Genomic DNA, 23,583 nt, shown 5'->3' on the forward strand with positions numbered 1-23,583 from the left:
ATGGACTGCGGGAGACGATAGGTCAATGCAGGTTCATCGATTGTTTACTGTTCATTGATTATGGACCACTCTGGTGGGGAATGTTGATAATGAGTAAAGAAGCTATGTATATGCAGGGGAAGGGAATATATATATACATATATATATATGGGAAATCTCTGTACTTTCCCTCCTCCTAAATTCTGCTGTGAACTGAAACTACTCTAAGAAATAAAACAACTCAAAGAATCAATACTCAAGAAGTAGCCTCATGACCATAGGCCTGAACTTCTTGCCTGTTACTTTATCTCTAACATATCCTCTCCTCCAAATAGTTTTAGTTCTTTGATCCTGAAGTTAGCAACTCTGGCTATGTGAATGTTACAGTTCCACTAGAAAGATGGTGGTTAAGTTGCTGTTGTATAAGAATTCTTGGCAGCCAGCAAGAAATTTAGATAAAAAAGAAATATGGGTCCTTTTAATATAAACTAGCATTAAAAAAAATCACTATACAACTTTGAAAATACATCAAAGCATTATTTATTTATGACATATTTACATACTTACAAAACTGATTTTATCCAATACATCATCCTGTATAGTATTATAAAATGAACATCATATTCTGGGAATAAAAATCCGTATTTCTTAATAACTTATGTATAGCCCAACAACTTTTAGAACACAGAATATTATCAATTTGGCTTCCCAACTACAAAGTCCTGTTTATAATTTTTTCTAGCCAAGGAACAGAGAAGATGCAACAGCATATTAAAGTAATTTAGTTAACCCTGAGTAATTACTATCTTGCATAATTCTGAATGAATATATGTAACACACTTTCATCTGTATTCTTAGATACTTATACTATCATACTATCTTTTTGTCTATATTTATCCACCTCAATTTTCAACTTTATTAATCTTCAAAAGAAAGAGGAACAAAGAATGGGAAAGTAATAACAGACTCAGAAGAGGAAACGTCTAGCACTGCCTCAACATTCAGAAGTCTGTGACAGTTTAGGTCTAGGGTTGTCTCAAAAACCTAACAAAAGGAGGATCCTGGACTGAATAAACTGAGCACCTTGTCAACTAAGGTTGATGTTAAATTATTTTTCCTGCATTCTTTCTGTTTTCTTTCATACTAATTAAATATATGTGTACAAGCTTATAAAATTCAATTTGGATTAAAATATAAAATTCAATAACCAGGAGCTCTTCAGAAGAAAAAAAAAATTACAAAACCACCTCAACAGTGGTAAAGTACTAAAGATGGGTTTTCCTAAGACAGAGGGAGAACAAAAGCAAATAGCATCCCCTCTCTGCCAAGGCTAGCACAACAGTTACAAGGAATTGGGCAGAAAGAGAACAGAACACTCAGGCTGGATGATTAGTGGCCTGAATATTATGATCAGCATATCTTATGCCTAAACACCACCACTAAGTCTGCCTGGCTAAGCTGGCATGGTGTGTTAGAGATAATGCGTTACTTTTCTTGCCCCTTTTATAACAGGGAAATCTAAGGACAACAAAATAAACAAAAGGCTGAGAAAGCTGAGCATGTGAGTCAGTCATGCTCTGCTGCTTTTCAAAAACTCTGGACCAAAAAAAGAACCAGAGAGGCCAGACCAGTTCATGTATTTCTCTCTTCCATCTGCCCGTCTCTAATCCTCCTTACCCACTCACACTGTTCTAAAGAGCAGAAGGCTTACCAGGTCACCAGGGGCAGGAAAATTATCTAGCTTCAACCAAGCCATGGAATAACTACCACTGCTATTTGGAAATTCTAGGAAAATAATCATCTAATGAAATGTCAGTGTTTATGATTCTATGAGAACAATTCTCAAAACATCAAAAAACACATTTGTGACTTGGTAAAATAAAAATCAAAGATAAATTAAGATATTTTTAGGATCTGTAAAATCTCCTTGTAATAGGAGAGAAAGTACAAGAACTATTTTAAGGACATGCTTCCCTTCAGTCTGTAATGAAAGACTGTTTCTGTCATCATGCCACTGCCATGATGAAATACTAATAGAAAAGGATAGCTTTTTAAAATAAAGTGTAGAAGCAAATGGTAGAGAAAGACTTCTTTTACTCTTGAAGGAGGAAAAAGAAAGTATTCTGTACCTGCTACTCCTGGAGAAAAGTGCACTAAAGCAACCTGTTACTTCTCTCTTCTGTCTCTCATGACTTTTAATGACACCAAAGACTGATATTCACTAAACAGTCATTATACAGTGCTTGGAAAGTAATGTATATATTTTCAAATTTAATATTCATTCCTTTTAATCTCAAGTAAAAAAATAGCAGAAATCCAATAATTACTTGAAGTGGAATTAACACAAAGCAAACCTTATATGTAAAGACAGTGCAGGACAAGAGCTTCAACATCTTTTATAAAACTGCCAGAGATTGTGCTAATTCTTTTACATCTAAAGAACTGTATAGAAGAGTAAAAAAATTAAATTACATTTATGTAAGAAACTATCTTCAAAAAAGTTGTTTCAATTTGTATATACAGAATTCAACAGTATTAAGAAAAAAACATTTAATTATTTCCAAAAATGGTAAAATATATTATTTGAGGGGAAAAAGGCTTCCACTAAATAGAAACACAATAGACTAAATAAACTAGATTGAATATAAAAGTTTCTTTGAAAACATCCATAAAAAGTAAAGGCAAAATGGCACAAAGTTAGAAAAGTAATGCTTAAGACAAACCAAATAATAAGTAATCTTAATTAAAGTAAAAGACATACTATCCCATAAGCAATACAGTAATCCTCTCTCAAAAATGTCTCTATTACAACGTTTAGAGAATATGAGGGGAAGCAGAAACAATGGCTGTTGTCAGGGTTTATTCTTGGAAGTACTGAATCGTATTATACAAAAATAATTTGAATACTTCTGATTTAAAATACACTTGAATCATTTGCCCCTTAGCTGTCATATAGCAATGAAAAAATAAAATGTATTGCCCCAATGTTCATAGTATAAAATCTGAGAAATGCCAAAAGTTATGTTTAAAATTGAAAAAAGTATAATTTTCCAAACTATATGTGTACCTTATGACAGCAAAAGAAAATGATCAATTCCATTATTTTGGCCCACATTATTGAAAACATGCACAGAAATGTGGAACAGCTCTCTATGAGTAGGTGTCTCATGGTAACTGTCGAGTAGGCTGCTCAGCATCAGCCCTGAGATCGTGTGCACATACAAAAGGCATCAAAGACTGACAGGAATGCTTTTATAAACACTCAATTAACATGTTCTAATGTCTTCTTTAAAAAACAAAATAATCAAGGACATGGCATAAATGTCTCCGCACATGAATTTCCACTTTAAAAATTTGGCATATTAAATTGTGCTGTAAATATATTTGTATGTTTTCTTTTTTGAGAACCATGATAGGTGAAATGATTATAAAAAGGATTTGTTTCTTTTTGTCTACTAGAATGACATGATGCCTTTTCGGAAAAAGAAAAATTGCAGCCTACAGGAAAATGATAAAAACTACTGGATTCATTTGAGCTATTCAATTTAAGAAGGGATAACCACTTCTTTAACAACAAGCTAAAAGTGGGGGAAAATCTCAGTCTCCCAGGTGAGTCTCCTCTCACACTGTCCTGGGTGGCAGGCGCTGTTTATACATGCCTGCTATTGCTCTGGCCGCACTGTAGATCATCTGTCGACGAGACATGCCGGTAAATGCCATGTGCCAATCAGTCCGGTTGACATTCAGTAAACTCTTTTCCAGGACTTCACCCACTGTCACCAAAAGGCCTGACCACCTCAGATTGTAGTCTGGGGGAGTTAGACTTTGAGCCTATGGAAAGATGAAATTGATATTACTTATAATACATTTTAAAATATCAAACTAGCTATAAGTAATGTTTCAAAGTGTTTCGTGTTATTTTAAATATAGATTATGACAAACACTGAAAAACACAGCAAGGCTGTGGACTGTATCAAGTAACAAGGCTAGAAAACAATCAATACAATATTTCACACATCTACTTTTTAAAAAAAATATCCCCATTAACAGGGCTAATAGAAGTTCTAGTTCTAAATTGTCACTTCAGGTTTACAGTAAGATTGGTACTAAAATCAGTGCTACAGTTATCTTTTTATAGTAATAAAATTTCAACCAGAAAGAGGAAAACTGCAAATTAAGGCTTAAACCCATTCAGAAAAGAGTTGCTCAATTATCAAAATTATCTCTGGAAATGTGATTAACATGTTGATATGTATCAAATAATCTCCAGTCCAGGACAACATCAACCACTAATGCAATGTTCCTAGTTGACCCAACTCATATCTGCTCCCATTCAAATCATTTATACATGTACAAAGAAATGAGAGAAGAATAAACTCATTGTTTGATATCTAAGAATGATGTGGTTTTTCTGTCCAGAAGAGAATAGCCACATGTAGAATGGATCTATACAGTTACAGAGGACTACCAAATGTACTGTGTATTACAATCACCTGAGGAGCTCTTGTGACTTTTTAGTAACAAGTTCTCATGTCCCACTAAGATAATGGAGACACTAAGATAACTGAACTGGAAACTCTACAGCTGGTTCTAAGAGAAACAGTGCAGTATTACATACATAAAATAGCTTCCAAGTAAATATGATGCAAACAGTCCAGCACTTGGGAACCCCTGCTCTAAGTATTCTCTTCCAAAGTCTACTACAGTATCAGTATTTTACTATATTTCAAAGAAGACAAACAGCAGATACATTGCTAGGGTCCTCAGAGACACCAGTAAAACTGTGCTTCTCAAACTACAGCATGCACATGCATATGAATCCCCTGAATATCTTCTGAAAATGCAGCTCCTGATTCACTAGTCCTGTGTTAGGGCCCGAGAATCTGCATTGTAACAAATTCCTAGGTGATGTTTATGATGCTAGGCCAAGGACCATACTTTTTAGAAACAAGATCTTTGATATTATTGGCAAAAATCCAGAACAGCTGGGGTTGTTTGTGGAGGTGGGAAATCATTTATACTTAAATTTAACAAGCACAAATTATATGAAATTTATTTCTAGATTTTTACTAATATTTGTATTGATAATTATAATTCCCTGAAGGGCTGATTTCTATTCCCTTAAATTAAAATTTTCCAACAATAAAGAAGCATAAAACATTTCAGAATGAATAAAAAAAAAAAAAAAACAAGAGGAGAGCTGAATACCTGAGGATAAAAAGAAGACATTTCAATGCATATAGTTTTGTATCTTCTAAACTTTAAAACCAAATGGCACAAAATAAAACAAACAGAATAAAAAGCAAAGTAAAAACCAAACAACACCTGTGAATACCATTATTCAGAATTAAGCACTATTAACAGTTTGCTGTGTATCTTTCCAGGCCTTTTTCCCTATTCTAACTAAAATTTTAAAGCACACACATACACACCCCTGCTAGTAAATGGGATCATACTAGATGTGCTGGTTTCGACTTTCACTCAGCAATATGTAATAGCTATCTTTCAGTATTGGTACACACAAGTCCACTTCATTCTTTCAGGTCTACTTGTTTCCAATATACATTCCTTAAAACAAGACAAAAATTGTCCTTTGCAATGGTCAGACATCTAGCACAGGAGTCAACAAACTTTTTCTGAAAAGAGCCAAGATGGTAAATATATTAGGCTTTGTGGGCCAGACATTCTCTGTTGCAACAACTCGGTTCTGCTGCTGTAGTACAAAAGTAGCCATAAACAATAAGCAAACTGGCATGCGTGTGTTCCAATAAAACTTATTTACAAAAATAGATGGCAGGCCAGATTTGGCTGTTTTTTGACCCCAGATCTACTGCAGTGTTAACAGTGGCAGTGACAGGAGCATCCTCATAATTAGAACGCTTCCAATGTTTTATTTATTAGATCGAAAGTTTGCTTTGATTTTGTGGTACACACATACCCTTCTACTACTAGTTAGCTAAGAGCTATTAGTATGATTCTTTCTAGCAAATACCTTGAACGCTATTGAAATCTTTTTTCTCTCTTCAATGCAGATGTTCATGTATTGAATTATGTAAATTTACTATTGTTGAACCATTCTGCTGTTCATGGGACAAATCTTTCACGGATAGGATACAATGTTCTTCTGATACATTTTTCAATTTTATTGATTAATTTTACCAATGGTTTTGATATTCAGTTCTTTGGACTATAATTTCATTTGAAGTTAAACAAGGCTAGTCTCACAGAATGAATTGGAAAACTATCTCTCTTTTTGATACTTCATAAAGCACAAGAATCATCTTCTCTGAACATTTTGTAGAACTCACTTATAACACCATTGGTATTCTGCGATTTTTTTTTTCTTTTCATTACATAAAGTTCTTCCATTGCAATGCTTCAATTAGGTTGAATCATATGAAACTGACACAATTTAACTGTTTCTGACCATCAAAGGCAACAAGGTCATTTGATTTAACCTGATACTTACTCTTAACTATGGCAAAATTTATACTTATCTAGAAAATCTTCTATTTTATCTGATTTTTCTAATTTATTGGCATAACAGTATACATGGTATGACCTTCATATTGAAATAAGTTTAATGTTAATATCTATAAAAAGGTTTTCCTGAACTTTTGAAAAAAAGTAATGGTGTAAATAAAAGTTTCAGTAAAATTTCAAATTCCAAGCATCAATTCTTAGTCCTCTTTCTAAACTGTAAAGTCTAAATAGGCCAGAGGTTACTCTGAGGGATTATGTGAACACATGTGCCACACTTCTATGAAAGTACAAATACATGCATTTTTCTTGGGAGAGTCCAATTGCTTTCTTAGATTCTCAAATGCCCTCAAGTCCCTATTAAGTTCAAAAGACAGTTTTGAGGGAGGCTGAGGCAGGAGAATTGCCTGAACCCAGGAAGCGGAGGTTGTGGTAAGCCGAGATTGCGCCATTGCATTCCAGCCTGGGTAACAAAAGCGAAATTCCGTCTCAAAAAAAAGACAATTTTGAAATGATATTTAACAATGTACAAAGTAGAAGAGTAACAAAAATTTTATGAAATTAATGACAGGAAAAAGTAGAAAATCACTTAAGAGCACAGAGATTTCAATGCACATATATATTTATATTCCTTTTTGTTCATGAAAGGATTAGAGAAAAAAAAAAAAGAGGAATAAGCCTTATCATTTATACCTACATTCTCCTGCAAACTGTGTGGATAGGTACACTATTAGGTCTATTTTTCAGCCAAAAAACCTAAAGACAGGTGCCTAAACGGTTTCTAATGTTGACTTCACTAAAGATGAACAAGAAGACAATCAAATCAAAGAAAAGGGAAATGGAGATAACAATGGAAATGAAATGTGAGATAAAAGGGAAAGCAAACGAAAGGTGGACATGAAACAAGCAGAAAAGGTAAACCTTTTCCTGCACTCAGAGTAAAACAAAGAAACAAATGAGAGAAACAATGATTAACCACGTAATGTATTAGCTTTCACAGACACCCTGAAAACAAAAGGAGAAAGTTACTAAAAAAACATACAAGGACCAGGAAATTAAAAAGCAGAGAAAAATACTAAAAGAAAAAAGACTGAAACAAAATCAAGAACACATTTCTAACAAAAAGTTGAACACAAATTTTTATTATGAAAACAATATTCCAAGTTTCTCTGGAGGATAATGAAAAAGCAAAGGAGAAAACCAACCTGCTGTACAAATTCCAAAGGCACTGGTGTGGCTTGTGTAAATGTTTCTAGATGAATGCCGTGGACAGGATCTTCAACCACCAAACAACCAATGTCGAACCATCTGCAACAGAATTGTTAGTTTCAAATGGTTTATATGCCAAATAAAACTTAACATGAATAGACAAAAAGAAAAAATAAGTACTATTATTCAGATAGAACAGCAAATTTCAAAAAGGAAATATTTTTCTTATCAACTTGCAAGAGGACAATTCATAAAAACTACAGATAAAAGTACTCTGCTGTATTAGTTTCAAAGGGAAAAAATAGAAAATAAACATATAGAAAAAATAATTTAAAATTACTTATGGAAAGCTTCCCTTCCACGGGAAGGGAGAATAATTAAAGTAAGGGCACTCAAATATGCAACAAGTAAATTTACATACATTGTATATGCAAACAGCTTATAATAAGTAATATTTCTCAATTGACACTTGCTAAAATATGGGAAATTTTATAATACCAACTCTATTATGAATATGTACCCAACTAGCTAAGTTACTAGCGAATTAAAAACTAAGCTCACTCAGAGGAAATAATAACAAATATTCTCTTCATTACTAATAAATCCTTCTAATCACAATTTCTGAATTATTCACAATGAGTCAGTCTTTGAAAACAGCCTCATGAAATCCAGGAAACTTCTCTTTATTTAAAGAGATGTACGTATTATACAAAATGATAAATTTTAAAAATGACTTAAGTGAAACAACTGTAGTACCACCCAAATTTTAGCTAACCCAAATCATGAAACAACCAGACACCCTTAAAAGATGAATTTAAACAATAAAAGGGTATGAAGCAGAAAAATGTTCAATCTCTATTTTTTAATGTAAATCCAATAAAATGCAATGAAATATAAAACAGATTAGGAGACTTTTATTTATACATTCAAATAAACTACAAAGTAAAATATAGAGTAACATAAGCAACTTTGCTGAATACTAAAATGGCACTGTATAATGTCTACAGTACTGATACCCTAAAACTGTTTAAAAGTCTAAACATTAAATAATGACATTTATTTTATAATTTTAATATTTTGCATTTTAATACAACTTTCTCAGTCAAGATAATGTATTTGTAAAGCCTCCATAAAGTCAAGCTTGGCCAAATTTTATTTTGCATAATTTGCATACAATAATGTCTATCGTGAATAACATACTAACCAAGTTTTCAGGTGTGGACATCCTAAAAAGAGTTACTGAAGGTATGAGGGAAGTTTCTTCTATGATGCCAGTGAATATACCTTAGAACTCTGACCTAGCCTTGACTCAGCTCAGACTGCAACTACAGTACACTACATTACCCTCCCCCTCTCTTACACCCTACAATTGTGTTTATTCCTATAGAGGAAAGGATGAATCTTCTCAAGATCACCTAAAGCCTCTAGAGTTTTGTTTTGCTTTCTAACCAATAGCTTTCAAAGACTACTAGGCATTCAGAGAGACAGCACCATATATTCAAACCAAAAGGAAAAAGGAAACTAAAACAGACCCACAAGTGACCCTGATATTAGAATTAGTAGATGAGGATTTAAAAGTAATTATGATTTGGATAATCAAAAAAAGAGAGGTAAAGAAAGTGCAACTGCAGTAAAAGATATAGGTATTCAAGAGATAAACTGAACCTGTATTTTAAAAAGTAAGAACTCTATGTAAGAATTGAACAACAGGCTGGACACAACAGAAGGCAGGATTAGTGAACCTGAAAACAGGTGAACAGAAAATGTCAAAACTAAAGAACAGAGAGAAAAAAAGAGTGGGGAAAAAAACACCTGACAATGTGAGACCCTGTCAAAAGTGAACCGGCATGTAATTAAGGTCCTACAAAGAGAAGGGAGAGAAGATGGGCTAGAAACAAGTTTTGAAGACATAATTGCAAAGAATTTTCCAAAACTGAAGACATTAATCCACAGAATCAAGGAGCTCAGTTAATCCACACACACAAAAAAAATAATTAGGAGAGCAAGCAAGCCAATGTATATAATCATACCATACTGAAACTGCAAAAAGTAAAATGAGAGAAAATCCTAAAAGCATCTGGAGAAAACATATCTTCACAAAGACAATACACAAGAAGATGGAGAGCTGACTTTTTAACAGAAATGATGGAAACCAGGAAACAGTATTATGACACTTTTAAAGTGCTGAAAGAAGAGAAACTGCTCATCTAGATTTCTATATCCAGCAAAAATAAAGGTGAATTAAAGCACTTTCAAACAAAGAAAAGCTTAGAGAATTGGTAGTGAGCAGCTTTGAACTATGATATAGTATCAAAGGAAGTCCTTTAGGTTTCCTTTAGAAGAAAAATGACCCCAAACAGAAAAACAAAAATACAGGAAAGAATTCAGAGGATAAACCAACAAATACTGACTGCAAAGAACATTACTAGTTATATTTTAAGAGTTTAAAATACATGCAGAATTAAAATACCTAACAATGATACTGCAAAAAGTGAAAAGGGAGTGAATAGTATTAAAAGTAGTTCAAATTTTTATTATAATGTAATACATCAAAAAGGCACTTTGTAATTTTTAAAGTTAACTATTAAACAGTAATAGATTAACAGAGATTAAAAAATGACACAATAATCACTGGAGAGTTTCTCAGTGCTTACATAAAACATTGAAACTTATCAATGTAGAATTCAGAGCTCTTCACAATTTGTCCCCATGTCATCTCTTGATTTCCCATCCAACAAACCTTCAACCAAGTTGATACAATCCCTGATCCCAGAATACATTTCAATTACCTTCAAACTTTTTCTCTACCCAGAACATTCTACCTATTTTGTTTCATTTGGCCAAGTTTCACTTCTTCAAAATCCAGTTCAAGCCCTAATCATTCATGAATTTCACCTGACACTATCTCCCCAGAGTTACCTCCAATGAAATTTTATACATTTCTTGTCAGCAAAAAATTATGTTCCTTTTTATATAATTACTTAAAACTGCTCATCTGTGTACTACATATATCTTCTCTCCCACTGGCCTGTAATATGCCTCAATGTTGGAGGACATGTTTTGCATATTATAAGCCACAAAATGCTATGCCCATTGTTATTCAACACTGATAAAACAAATAATTAAAGAAAAACACCACCACAATGCAATTACAAAAAAAGGTAGATTTCAACAAAGGGAAGTTCTTTTTAATATAAATTAATTCAGCAAATTAAAATTTTTTCCCATAAAAAGCCACCTATTAAAAATACACAGCCCTCAAGAACAATGATGAATTATGCTGTCTGGAGGTTTTTCTAAACTATTGTGAGCACAAGAGAGACAGCCCTCACCAGAAACTCAAACCTAGTGACTGCCATCAGGCCGTCCCATACCCTCTATGACTTTGAATAACATGAGAATGATTGTGTTTGCTCCTCATGGTCAATTATATCCACATCAACTCTATCATCTTATACTTACTGCCATTTTATTAAGTAATTATTAGCATGATCTCAGAAAGCAGCCAGGCATGACCAATGCCATTTTATAATTAAAAAAGAGAAACAAGGATAGAAATGCCAGCTAAGCCAAGGACATACGGCTAGTTAAGTGATACAGCAGGCATCAAAATACACTTTTCTCTCTGGTTATAAAACAGGAGACACTTTTTGCTAAGTATTCAGTGTGAACTCCCAGACCCAATTATATTTTGCTTCTAAGAGGAACATAATACACTTCTTACTTGTCAGGCAGCAATTCTGCAATGAAGTTTTCTACTGACACAGCTGTCTGTTTTTCATGGATCACTCCAGTTCGACGCAAGCTATCTATCCGTTCCTGGGCACCCTAAACAACAATGGCAGAGGTTAGAAACAATTTCAAATTATTTAATATTAAATAAACTAATTTATGATTATATAAGTAATACATGCATACATTTATATGCAAACATGTATACTCACTGTAAATGTTCAAACAATAGAAAAATATAGTGTAAAAAATGACAAAATACAATTACATTTCCTCAGTTATCAACAGTGGATACACCTTTCAAATTACTCCCCTATGCATTATGATGTTGGTTGCTCTTGTGAAATGGTTCATTTTTGTATTACATTTTCTCATTGGTTGTTACTATTAAATAATTTAAGAAAACTATTTTTTAATGTTGATCTGGCAAGAGGCCATTTTACTACATAAAAAGCTTTTAACAGACCTACCAGTTTTTCAGTTAATTCTCTCTTGAATTTTTTAGGTAGGTAATCATATCAATAATAAATAAATTTTACTCTTTCTTCTGATTCCCTTTAAATATACATGCACCAAAATGACCAGTTACTTAAAAAGCTGCAAATGTATACATTACACCAAAGCTATTCAACCAAATAATTACCACTAAGGAAGCAAAACTGAATGGCTGAGAACACTGCATAGATAACTCAAAATCATAAACTGATTTTATGTAATAGAAAACTAAAAGCTGGATTAGTGACAGAAAACGTTTCTGTTTATTGCTTTTATCTGAATCATTTCATAAAGGTGACTATGAACAATGTGATGAATATGTGTTCAAAAGGCAAGATAAAAAGTCTGAACAAAAGTAGCCATAGATAATTTTTATATATAAGGGCAGCAAAGCTCAACAGAGAATATCAGATTAAATGATCAATTCTTATGCAAATGAAAATTAAGAAGGTTAGGACACATCTCGGGAAAACTCCATTTATTTCAGAGACAACTGAAATAAAAAAGAGAAAGTGACAACTGTATGAGAATGTGTCAAACAATTTAAGATACTAGCTCATAAAGATGAAGATGATATGATTTAAAGTACAATAAAATCAAGCCTGTAATTCTTTGCTCACTCTTCTATCTCTAGTGCCCAGCACAGTGCCTAACTTAATAGATGTTCAATGAGAACTTACCACATAAAAAACTAAACAAACAAAAAAAAAAGGCTTCTGAAGGCCTATGTGGTCAATGTTAAGAATACAAATAGTGTAAATATGGCATCACCAAATCCAGTAACACTTAAATAAAGAGGCAGCTGTTGATTTTGAAGGCAATGTAACAGATAAGATAAATTCAATTCTTTATACTGGATGTTACAAATCTGCCTAATTCCTAGAGGGTAGTTATGGCTAAATTTTAATTTTAAAAAAGCTTATGTAAATGCTAATTCAATAAAAACGATTAAGGAATTAGTGAGATGTTTAGAGAGTCATCCCCTAACTCTTTGAAGGTGGTATCTCAGCTACGCACTACAACAAAATATTCCTAGATTTTATACTCCCTGGGAACAGAGACTAAGTTTGTTCATTTTTCACTACCTTACAGCACAGGGCTTAATATACCATAGGATTCAAAAAATATTTAATTAAAATTAATTAGTTCCTTCAAGAGACAGGATAATAAGCTAGGTAGACAATTTTCTTTTAGGTTTATAAAATCTGTAAGGAAATGAAAATGGGGTTATATGTGGCCTTTCTTTTTCCTCTGACCATTATATTAATTAAATGTGGCCTCTTTTGGAGTTACAAATACAAGCATTTTAATATTAGTCCCTACCAATGTTTTGAGAATGAGATTTTGTTTTTTAGCAATATAAGAGATCGAGAATTAGGTAGTTTAGAGGCCATATTAAAATAATCATTTTAGAATTGAATACTGTACTCTAAGAGCTTATACCAAGAAACTTGGTTCAATGAATAGTTAAAATTTTATATACATTCATAAATGATTATAGATATTATATTTGTTGAATATAAAACTATATAAAACAGTAGTCATACAACTGGCTTTTCAATAAATACTGGGCATAAAAGTTCTAGAAGCTTCCTAACTTTAATTTTGGCTGAACTGATTTACTTCCTTAAATAATTTCCTATTTTTAAAGGGCAACTTAAGTTTAGTTCAGAAAACCCATTTACTTCAAATAAAATCTGATGGGAAGAACAAAAATGTTGTATTTTTATTTTTCTTCTCATTAGCTCCCTCTACTGTTTCCGAAAAAAATAAAAAGCCAACAAATTTACAAATCACTTTCTTATATATTAGTTTCAATGAATTTTAGTTTTGAGCTTGAACTGAAAATTGTGGGAAAAGAATTCATATGTATAAATTTGAAGGACAAAACCAATAGCAAAAAATAATCTGTCAAATCCTATTACAGCAAGATAAACAAAACTACAATAATTTCCATCAAATAAGGTTATCAACTTCCATATCACATTTATATAACGCTTCACAATTTCTAGAAAGCCCTTGTTTTAGTCTCTAATTTCAGTGAAATGCATTCACCATTTTGTCTAATAACCTAATAACCCATTTTAGGATTTTCGTCAGTTTACCCTCGGCAACTGAATCCTGAAAAGTCTTCCCAGACCTGTAAACTCTTTCCAACTTACAAAACCTCTTGGGAAATCTTGAAATACATTCTCAATCTAAGTTTGTAACTTGTTCTAGTCTTTCAAGTAAAAATCACCTATACAAATGCTTATGGTGTTTATCTTACACATATATAATTGGTTTAATGTGCAATTATTATGTCTACATACTTATTTTACCCATGTACTGTACTTTTTTTTTCATTTCTAGATTAAATTCAAACCCTACAACTGTAAGTTAGCTTTGCTAAATTTTATTAATTCCAAACACCTACCCCCAAATAAAGTCTTGTCGGCAATGTACACTAGGGCTCAAATTCAAGAGAACTCTACTACAGAAAAGAAGCATTTCAAAATGTATGTGCTTTTGGCAGCTCTGCTGTGTGTGTAGGGACAGACCACTGTGAAAAGTGAAAAGGCAGAAAACATATAATTTAATTCATATTATATACGATGTACTACATTTAGATAGACTAATTATTCCCTAGTAGCCCCTAATATAGAAAAGTGGTTTTGTGGTATGTGAGTGTGCATATGTGTAAAAGAAAAGAGCTTCATATTCTACTTAAATAAAGTACTAAATACAACTCAAAGAGCACGTCAAACTCACGCAGCACTACCTAGTAGAATAAAAAATAATCCAGTGTCCGTGTGGGTTTATGTTGAATGACTAATTATAATTAATTAACAGACTTCTGCCCGAAATATACTATGTCAATTACCTCATTCTAATGCTTTACATGCACTAAATGAATACAGGTAAAGGGTCTATGTGCCTGGCTCAGGGGATGTTCTCAATAAATGTAAGGTATTATAAGCTCTTTTAAACAAAATAACAGAATGTCATATATGAAAATGCATTTCTCCTTAAACATAAATACAGTTGATCATATTATTTTTGTGGATTCCACATAATTACAAATTTGACTACACACTGAAATTTATTTATAACCTCAAAATCGGACATGCACAGAGCTACGAGAAATTTGAGTTGCCTGATACACATACTCCCAGCTGAGGTTGAACAAGGCAGTGCCCTGCCTTCTTCTTTCAGCTGACATAATGTAAACAGGTATCATATTTGGGTGTCTATTTAGCATCTTTTTGCATCTTTGTGTTTGTTGATGTTATCTGCTGTTTTCAAACGGCCCCCAAGTGTAGTGCTAGACTGCTGTCTAGTGTTCCTAAGCACAAGATGACCATGATGTATCTGACTGAGAAAATATGTGTGTGTTAAATAAGCTGCATTCAAGCATGAGTTATAGTTACAGTACTATTAACTGTGAGAATTCAATAACGAATCAAAAATATCTGCATGTATGTATGTGTATAAAAATATATTTAAACAGAAAGAGATATCAAACAAAGTTCTGCATTGACAGGATGGCAAAAAATGTGACCAGAGGCTCACAGGGGCTCTAATCATAACTCCCCTGGGAGCAATGGCTCAGTAGTCACAAATTCAGTATCTGTAGCAACCTTATAGAACATAATTATGTCGAAAAATAAGAACTGTCTGTCTTGCAAATAAGATTTCTTGATGGATTAGAAGTGGGTAATGAGAGAAGTCAGGGCTGACTCCAAGGTTTCTTTACTGAGAAAATGGAAGGACAGAACTGCTATTAATTAAGTTGGAGAAGGCTAGAGGGAACAGGTGTGGAGGAAAAAAGTTTAGATCTAGACATATTAATTTTGAGATATTTAAGTAAAGTTGTCAAAAAGGCAACTTTTTCTTTTTTATTTGCTTCATTGCCCAGGCTGGAGTGCAGTGGTGCAGTCTTGGCCCACTACAACCTCTGCCTCCTGAGTTCAAGTGATTCTCCTGTTTCAGACTCCCAAGTAGCTGGGATTACAGGCACTTGCCATCATGCACAGCTAATTTTTTAAATGTATTTTTGTAGAGATGGGGTTTCACCATATTGGCCAGGCTGGTCTTGTACTCCTGACCTCAGGTAATCCACCTGCCTCAGCCTCCCAAAGAGCTGGGATTACAGACACGAGCCACCAAGCCTGGACAAAAAGGCAACATAAATCAAGAGTCCACAAGAAGGTCTCAGGTGGAGATATGAATTAGGAACTGTCAGCACAGATTTGGTATTTAAAGCCATGGGATACTCTGAGAGTGAACTGATAAGGCGAAGGTTACCGTTAGAAGACTGGAGAGAATATGAGGACTCATCAAAGGAAGCACAGAAAGAGCGAGCAATCAATGAAGGAGGGAAAAACTAAAGTGTGGTATCCTGGTAAAAAAAGCATTAAAGAGGAGTACATGATCAACTGTCTCAAAAGGTCAAATAAGATGAAGGACATTAGCATGAGCCCGATAGCACTATCAGTGGAGTGCTGGAGGTGAAAGCCTAATTGAGGTAGATTTAAGAGAATGTAAAAAGGATTCCAGAGAAGTGCTGGCAACTCTTTGGAGTTTGGCTTCAAAAGGAAGCAAAACAGGTCGTAAGTTATGGAAGAAGGGAGGTCAAAGAATTTGTTGAGGTTTCTTTTGGTTTTTTTTCCAAGGTGGGAGAGATGTTTGCCAATGAACTGTTCATTTGTTCTTGCATGCGTGTAAAAGAAAAGAGCTTCATATTCTATTTAGATTTAGATATAAGTTTAGATCTAGACATATTAATTTTGATATATTCAAGTAAAAGTTGCCTTTTTGGCCGGGCTTGGTGGCTCACGTCTGTAATCCCAGCACTTTGGGAGGCTGAGGCAGGTAGATTACCTGAGGTCAGGACTGTATGCTGGTCACAATATAAAGACAGAAAAGTAAAGTATGAAAGACAGAATGGAATTCTTGGAACTTACACATTTTTAAGCATTATCAACAGTGATAATAAAAAGCTTATGGGATTCAAGGTTTAATATCAGCTCAGTAATTGATTTGAATGTTAACGCTGGATTAAGAAGATCTCGTTTAGGACTTTTAGGACTAACTACTCTTTTTTTGTGCTCTCTCAATGTTTCTTTCCCTCCCACAATAATCAAAACTTACCTTAGATTTTTTTTTTTTTAAACTAAAACTCCACTATATCTTCGTAATACTACAGGGTTGTCTACTAAAAGCAAAGTTCATTGTTATTTCAGTATGTAAAAGCCTATTGGCTCCATAGAGACAGCAGATTATCAGAATTATTAAAAAATTAAATGGTAGTTTCCATGTCCTGAAAATGGTGTTCTATTACTCACTTTTAATCCAGCTGCATAGCCCACTGGTTGTGGAGCAATATTGGACTGCCCAGCTTCCCCTACAACCACAGCTAGGCCAAAGACTTCCTGGAAGGCTTCTCGGACAGCAGCAACTTTTACTTCTTTATTTGAGGTAACTACGATATCCAATTCTCCTCCAGATTCTATAAAGACCAAGGGAAAATTTAAATTTCAAATGAAATTTTTGTAATTACTACCATATCAGGTGCTAACATCTAATTTACATAATTATTACCAGTCTCATAAAACCATGCAAGATCATTACCTTTTTCATATGGTTGAGAAAACTGAGGCCAACAAAGTTTTGCCCAATATAACGTATCTATTCAGCACTAATGTCAGGATTCAGAGTATACCAAATGTGTAACTTACTCAGCACTAATGTCAGGACTCGTGTGTAACGACTCAGCTCTAGTGTCAGGACTCAGAGTATACCAAATGTGGAAATTACATATCTGGCTTGTGAAGATTCACAAGAAATTACATATCTGGCTTGTGATATGTAATGTCAGTTTTGAGTCCTGACATTAGTGCTACACAGATATGTAGATTTATGGAAAATTAAAGACTTACTGATAGTAATTTGTCAAAGAGTTGCATGGAAGTTATGCACTAAACAAGAACTTCCATGAAATACACTTTTTACCTAAAAAATAGTTTCAATTTGGGGTCATCAAGCTTTTCATTAACCATCCCCATGATGTTTTGAGCATATATCACAAGTAGATATTTATCAATTATACATGTACTACAGCCCAAATATAAATATGCCAGCATATATGAAAATGAATATATAAAACTTGAAATCTAAAAGATTAAGAATATGAAGTAAAAATATTTTCAAATATTAATTTTTCAATTACTTAAAAAACCTATGCACTACTATTTCTAGACAGAACAATTTGACCAAATGTTTCCTTATTTTTAAAAATCTTAACCTGACGTTTCTGTGATATAACGAATTCTAAACACAGCACGTTTTGATATTTGGCATTATTAGTCATCACTGGCAAAATAGATTTTTCATGAAAATTGTTTGCAATCTAAAACATTTTGCCTTGGACACAAGGCTGTTTTTCCCTAACAAATATCGTATGGAACAGTGAAATATATTTTCAAATACTTGGGTTTTTTAAATCATGGATCCCTTTTTCCTGACTGATATGTATCAAAGATCACATCTTTACTGGAAATTTCAGAAGTTACTAGAACATAAAAGCAATGGATCACACAGCAGAGAAGAAGAATATATACATTTTTTCACTTTTTTTCTTCCACATGGGACACAACTCTTGATCATAGCTAAGTACTGCTCCATTAAGCTTCAGCTCAAAATGGCTTTTCAGCTGTGATGAGTAGTCCTGCCTTTAATGATAATAAAAGGAGACCTAATTAAAAGACTGGAGACAGTCAAACTGTGTTCAAATCCATTTCTAATACTTTTTGAGCTTTCTTGACATATTTGAAATTGTTACGTCAAATGATTTCTAGAATATTTTTGTAAAAATACCTTAAGATTTACTTTGAGTTTTGTTTAGATAAAAATGGTGATGCTTTGCTGTCAGTAAAGGTGTCAGCTTTTCTGAATTCAATCTTATTACTTTTTAAAGCTGATTAAGTTATAACATTTGCTAATAACAGAAATTCCATTTCTCTATCTTTCTATTTTCCCCTTTGATGTTACACCTTTTTCTTGATGTCATGAAGACTGGTGGCCTGAAAAACTCCCTTGAGTATGAGCTCTGCCTTTATCATTTACTAGCTTCTTTACCTTGGGGAAGTCACTAAGCTTGTTTTATGTAGAAAAATACCTGCCATCCAGCCTGGCCAACATGGAGAAACCCCAACTCTACAAAATATAAAACATCTGCCATTCAGCCAGCCTGGTCAACATGGAGAAACTCCATCTCTAAAAAAAATACAAAAATTAGCTGGGCGTGGTAGCAAACGCCTGTAGTCCCAGCTAGTCAGAAGGCTGAAGCATGAGAATAGCCTGAACCCAAGAGGCAGAGGTTGCAGTGAGCTGAGATCATGCCACTGCACTACAGTCAGAGCAACAGAGTGAGACCCTGTCAAAAGAAAGGGGAGGGGAGCGGAGGGGAGAGGACGGGAGGGGAGGGGAGGGGAGGGGAGGGGAGAGAAAAGGAAGGGAGGGGAGGGGAGGGGAGGGGAGGAGAGGGGAGGGAGGGAAAGGGAGGGGAGGGGAGGGAAAGGGAGGGGAGGGGAGGGGGGAGAGTAGGGGAGAGGAAGGGGAAGGGAGGGGAGGGGAGGGGAGGGGAAGGGAGGGGAGGGGAGGGGAGGGGAGGGGAGGGGAAGGGAGGGGAGGGGAGGGGAGGGGAGGGGAGGGGAGGGGAGGGGAGGGGAGGGAGAGATGGGGAGGGGAGGGAAACAGCAAAAGCTCCAAAATATTAATTCCTTTTTTTCTTCATTCAAAATATGTACTAGCAAAGAAAAAAACATATAAGGCAGAGTCCAATTTTGAATCCTTTGGACAGTTATAAACACAAACAACAACTCGGTTGATTTAACACTTGATTCAATTTTCTACTACAAGGGAAGAAAAGTGGCTAAGTGTAAAAAAACTGAACATGAGTTCAATACAGTTCCACCAAGCTGTGTGATCTAGAGTGGTAACTTACATCCCTCTGAAACTAGGCTCCTCATCCTTGAGGAAAATATCTACCTTGCAGTGCTCTTACGAGAAAAGGCCTGACAAAAGCATTCAATAAAGACACTTAACCATTGCTAGGCCTTCTCCTTTGACATTTACTAAAGAGTAAATAACCAACACAGTCAAGATTGTGAAAGCTATTAGCTGTTTATTGCCACTGAAATTTCTGTTCAGGTACCTGCTGCACAATTTTGACTTAAAAATTATTTTTTACAGAATTACTAATAATTAGTCACGGAGCTTCGTGATATTTTTTCACACATTGGATATGTACATAAAAATTAAATAGCAGACAGTATCTATCAACTGTCCAGATGATTTTGAATGAGCATTCAGAGGTGGTTAAAAATAGCTTTCCAATGCACCCAATCATCAGATACTATTAACTAGATTTGCTCCCTCCAAAAATATTCCTCAGTTAAGCATAAACATATTTAATTAAAATAGGCAACCAGAGAAATATAAAAAAAAACAAGTATGAAACAAGCACCACTTCAAATATCAGCAGTGAATAAAGTAAAATTCAAATAAAGCAATGCTAACCTATATTTAAAATTAAAATCAACAAGCATGCTAGTAATTTACAGTTTTAACTCCTTCTAACTTCATTCTGTAGAATTTTCAAAATTTAATGACTTTTTAAAAAGATGAATTAGTAACACCAAAAACTAAGAAAGACTGACAATCAAATTAATTCAAGAATAGGAATTTCCACTGATTACACAATCAGTGGAAATGAACAGAGAATTACAATTAGTGGCTGAAATGTATACATACTTTAAAAAAATATGGCAGAGACTGGTCTAACTTATGTACATACTGATATAGGGAGCCATGCCAGGGTCCAGTGTTGTAATCATGCTTTCTACTGAATGTTTTGTCTTATCAAGCACAGACTTCACCATAGGATTCCCAGCCACACCCTGCATAAAACAAATTAATATGTAAGTATTCACTCTAAGTGAGGAACACCGTATCTTCATGTTTGTGAAGGAAATTTTTTAAAAAGTTTCCAACACATCCCAAACCAAGATTTCTGTAAGACATATAAGATCAAGACAATATCAAAGTGCTATTAAGTTTCTAAATGATACTCTCAATTTTTCTTCCTGACTCACAGCAGTGTGCAGACCAGCAGCAATCTACAGACAACACTTTGAGTGGCATGGGTATGTAAATGATGCTATTCTATATACACTATATATATGTGTGTGTATATATACATATATTTATTTCATATAATTTTATTTTTATTTACTTATATAAAAGATTAGGCAAAACTTGTCCCATAGGGTCTCAAGTAAAGGTCCCAATCAGGTGTCTGCATTAAGCCCATACTTGTTCCCTAAAAAAAAAGAGTAAAAACACCTGTCATCTGGGGGCAGAACAGTTACTTACTACCTTAACATATAACATTTTGCTATGTTCTACTAGTTTCTTCTTTTTCCTACTTCCTGTTTCTCATTTTGTACATTCCCAAATTCTCCATTTATAGTCAGATCTATTCCTCTGGATTCTCAGAGCCATACTACTACACAGAAGGAACCAAATCTTGAGTATTCCTTCTTGTACAATACTTCTCAGTGGGTAAACGACACTCCAGGGAGTAATGCCTCCAGAGATGGTATCTGACAAACCTGCCATGATTCCCTCTCTTCCAATCTTCCATTTAATAAACTAAGGTGACTCAGGAAAAGATGACTTCATAAAATTGAAATTTAAGACTGCAAACCAACTGTATGCTGAAGTATCATGTGTTACTACTATTTACATGAATTGTAGAGTTGAACTGGGTATTATGACTCATGACAAACACTGACACATGCTCTTAACAAGGGACAAAATGTTGTAATCTGTATGCAAAGAAAACTTTTTTAAAGTACAGAGGGGTATTAAAAAAAAACAAGCTTAGAAAAATGCCACATTCCTGAAATATGAAGCTCAAATATTATAAATCAATTAATCATCTACTGATTTTTAAATGTTTAATATAATAATAAATTATAATTTAAATAAAACTGCAAACAAACCCTTAGCAGAATATTGGAACTTGGCAGAATAATTTCAAAATTCATTGGGAAAAAAATTGGGAAAGATGAGTAAAGAAAAATTTAGAAGAAAAAAGAAATCAACCAGCTTACACAACTTATAGAACTAAATACTGATACACCTTTATAAATGCAGACTTGAACTGTCCTTTCTTTCTTACTTATCACTGAATGTTCCAAAACACAAAGTTAAAGTAATTAAAACAGTGTGCTCTACTACAAGAACAGGCAAACAGCAGTGGACTAGAATAGAGGCTAGAAACTGATTTTAAGACACAATTTCCTAAAGAAGATAAAGGGGTCATACCAAAGCAATTGGGATATGATACTGAAAGACTCTATTGAGCAGCTGGAAGAAAATTAAGTTTGAGCTCTACCTTATATATTATATAGTAAAGAAATCTCAACTATATTAAACTGCTAAGTGTCTAAAAAATTAAACATCAATGGAACTAGAAAAATCATAGAAAAACATTTATCCTAGTATCGTAGTGGAAAAGAGATGGATCAAAATGACTCCTGAAATTGAAGAACTTTTCTGTCAAAAGTGTAATAAAATTAAAATGTAAACTAAAAAGTGAGAAAACCGCAACATATGAGACCAGGTAGAAAAGTATTCTTACTGTATTAGGAGCTCTTACAAATTCATTAAGAAAACAAAATCATCCTAATTTAAAACTAGGCAAAAAGCATAGCTGGTAATTCACAAGAGAAAAATACAAATGGCTAAAAATCACATGAAAAAATGTTCGAATTCAGTAGCAAAGGAAAGCAAATTAAAATGTGGTATTACTTTTTGCCTCTCAAATCAGAAAATATCCTAGTCCAAATTAATAACCACTGATGGCAAGTGAAAAATGCTATACCAGTGTATTTTGGTATGAACTTCCTAGAATAGAATATGTATCAATATTTTCAAATGTTCACTCAGATGTTCACCAGGAATTAATTCGGAGGAAAGAAAGAAGTCCATATATCCATAAAGATTTACATATAAGAGTGCTCATCAGGCCGGGTGTGGTGGCTCACGCCTGTAATCCCAGCACTTTGGGAGGCCGAGGCAGGTGTATCACGAGGTCAAGAGATTGAGACCATCCTGGTCAACATGGTGAAACCCCATCTCTACTAAAAATACAAAAAATTAGCTGGGCATGGTGGTGTGTGCCTGTGGTCCCAGTACTCAGGAGGCTGAGGCAGGAGAATTGCCTGAACCCTGGAGGCGGAGGTTGCGGTGAGCCAAGATGGCGCCACTGCACTCCAGCCTGGGTAACAAGAGTGAAACTCCGTCTCAAAATAAAAAAAAAAAGAGTGCTCATCATAGTTTTTGGTTTATTTATTTATTTATTTTGAGATAGGGTCTCACTCTGTCACTCAGATTGGAATGCAGTATCATGATAACAGCTCATGCAGCCTAGACCTCCTGGGCTCTAACAATCCTACCACCTCAGCCTGAGTAAATGGGACCTCAGACACGCTGCAATGCCCGGCTTATTTGTTTAAGTTTTTGGTAGAGACTGGGTCTCATTATGTTGCTCAGGCTGGTCTCATACAGAACTCCTGGGCTCAACCAATTCCCCTGCCTGGACTTCCCTAAGTATTAAGATTACAGGCATGAGTCACC

General features: G+C 34.2%; 1 protein-coding gene across 2 annotated transcripts in view; it reads right to left on the minus strand.

Moving 5' to 3' along the window:
* Positions 1 to 495: 495 nt before the first annotated feature.
* PRRC1 (proline rich coiled-coil 1) overlaps positions 496 to 23,583 on the minus strand; it is a 32,568-nt gene continuing 9,480 nt past the window's right edge. For both annotated transcript variants that reach the window (XM_008991593.5, XM_002744639.6), the window contains exons 5-9: positions 20,735 to 20,837; positions 17,223 to 17,386; positions 11,393 to 11,496; positions 7,665 to 7,767; positions 496 to 3,810 (exon numbers count right to left, since the gene is read on the minus strand). In XM_008991593.5, the coding sequence (XP_008989841.2) occupies positions 3,601 to 3,810; positions 7,665 to 7,767; positions 11,393 to 11,496; positions 17,223 to 17,386; positions 20,735 to 20,837 (684 nt within the window). In that variant the 3' untranslated portion in view covers positions 496 to 3,600. The remainder of the gene's footprint in view (positions 3,811 to 7,664; positions 7,768 to 11,392; positions 11,497 to 17,222; positions 17,387 to 20,734; positions 20,838 to 23,583) is intronic.

Source organism: Callithrix jacchus, chromosome 2 (assembly GCF_049354715.1).
Source record: "Callithrix jacchus isolate 240 chromosome 2, calJac240_pri, whole genome shotgun sequence".
Classification (NCBI taxonomy): Eukaryota; Metazoa; Chordata; class Mammalia; order Primates; family Cebidae; genus Callithrix; species Callithrix jacchus.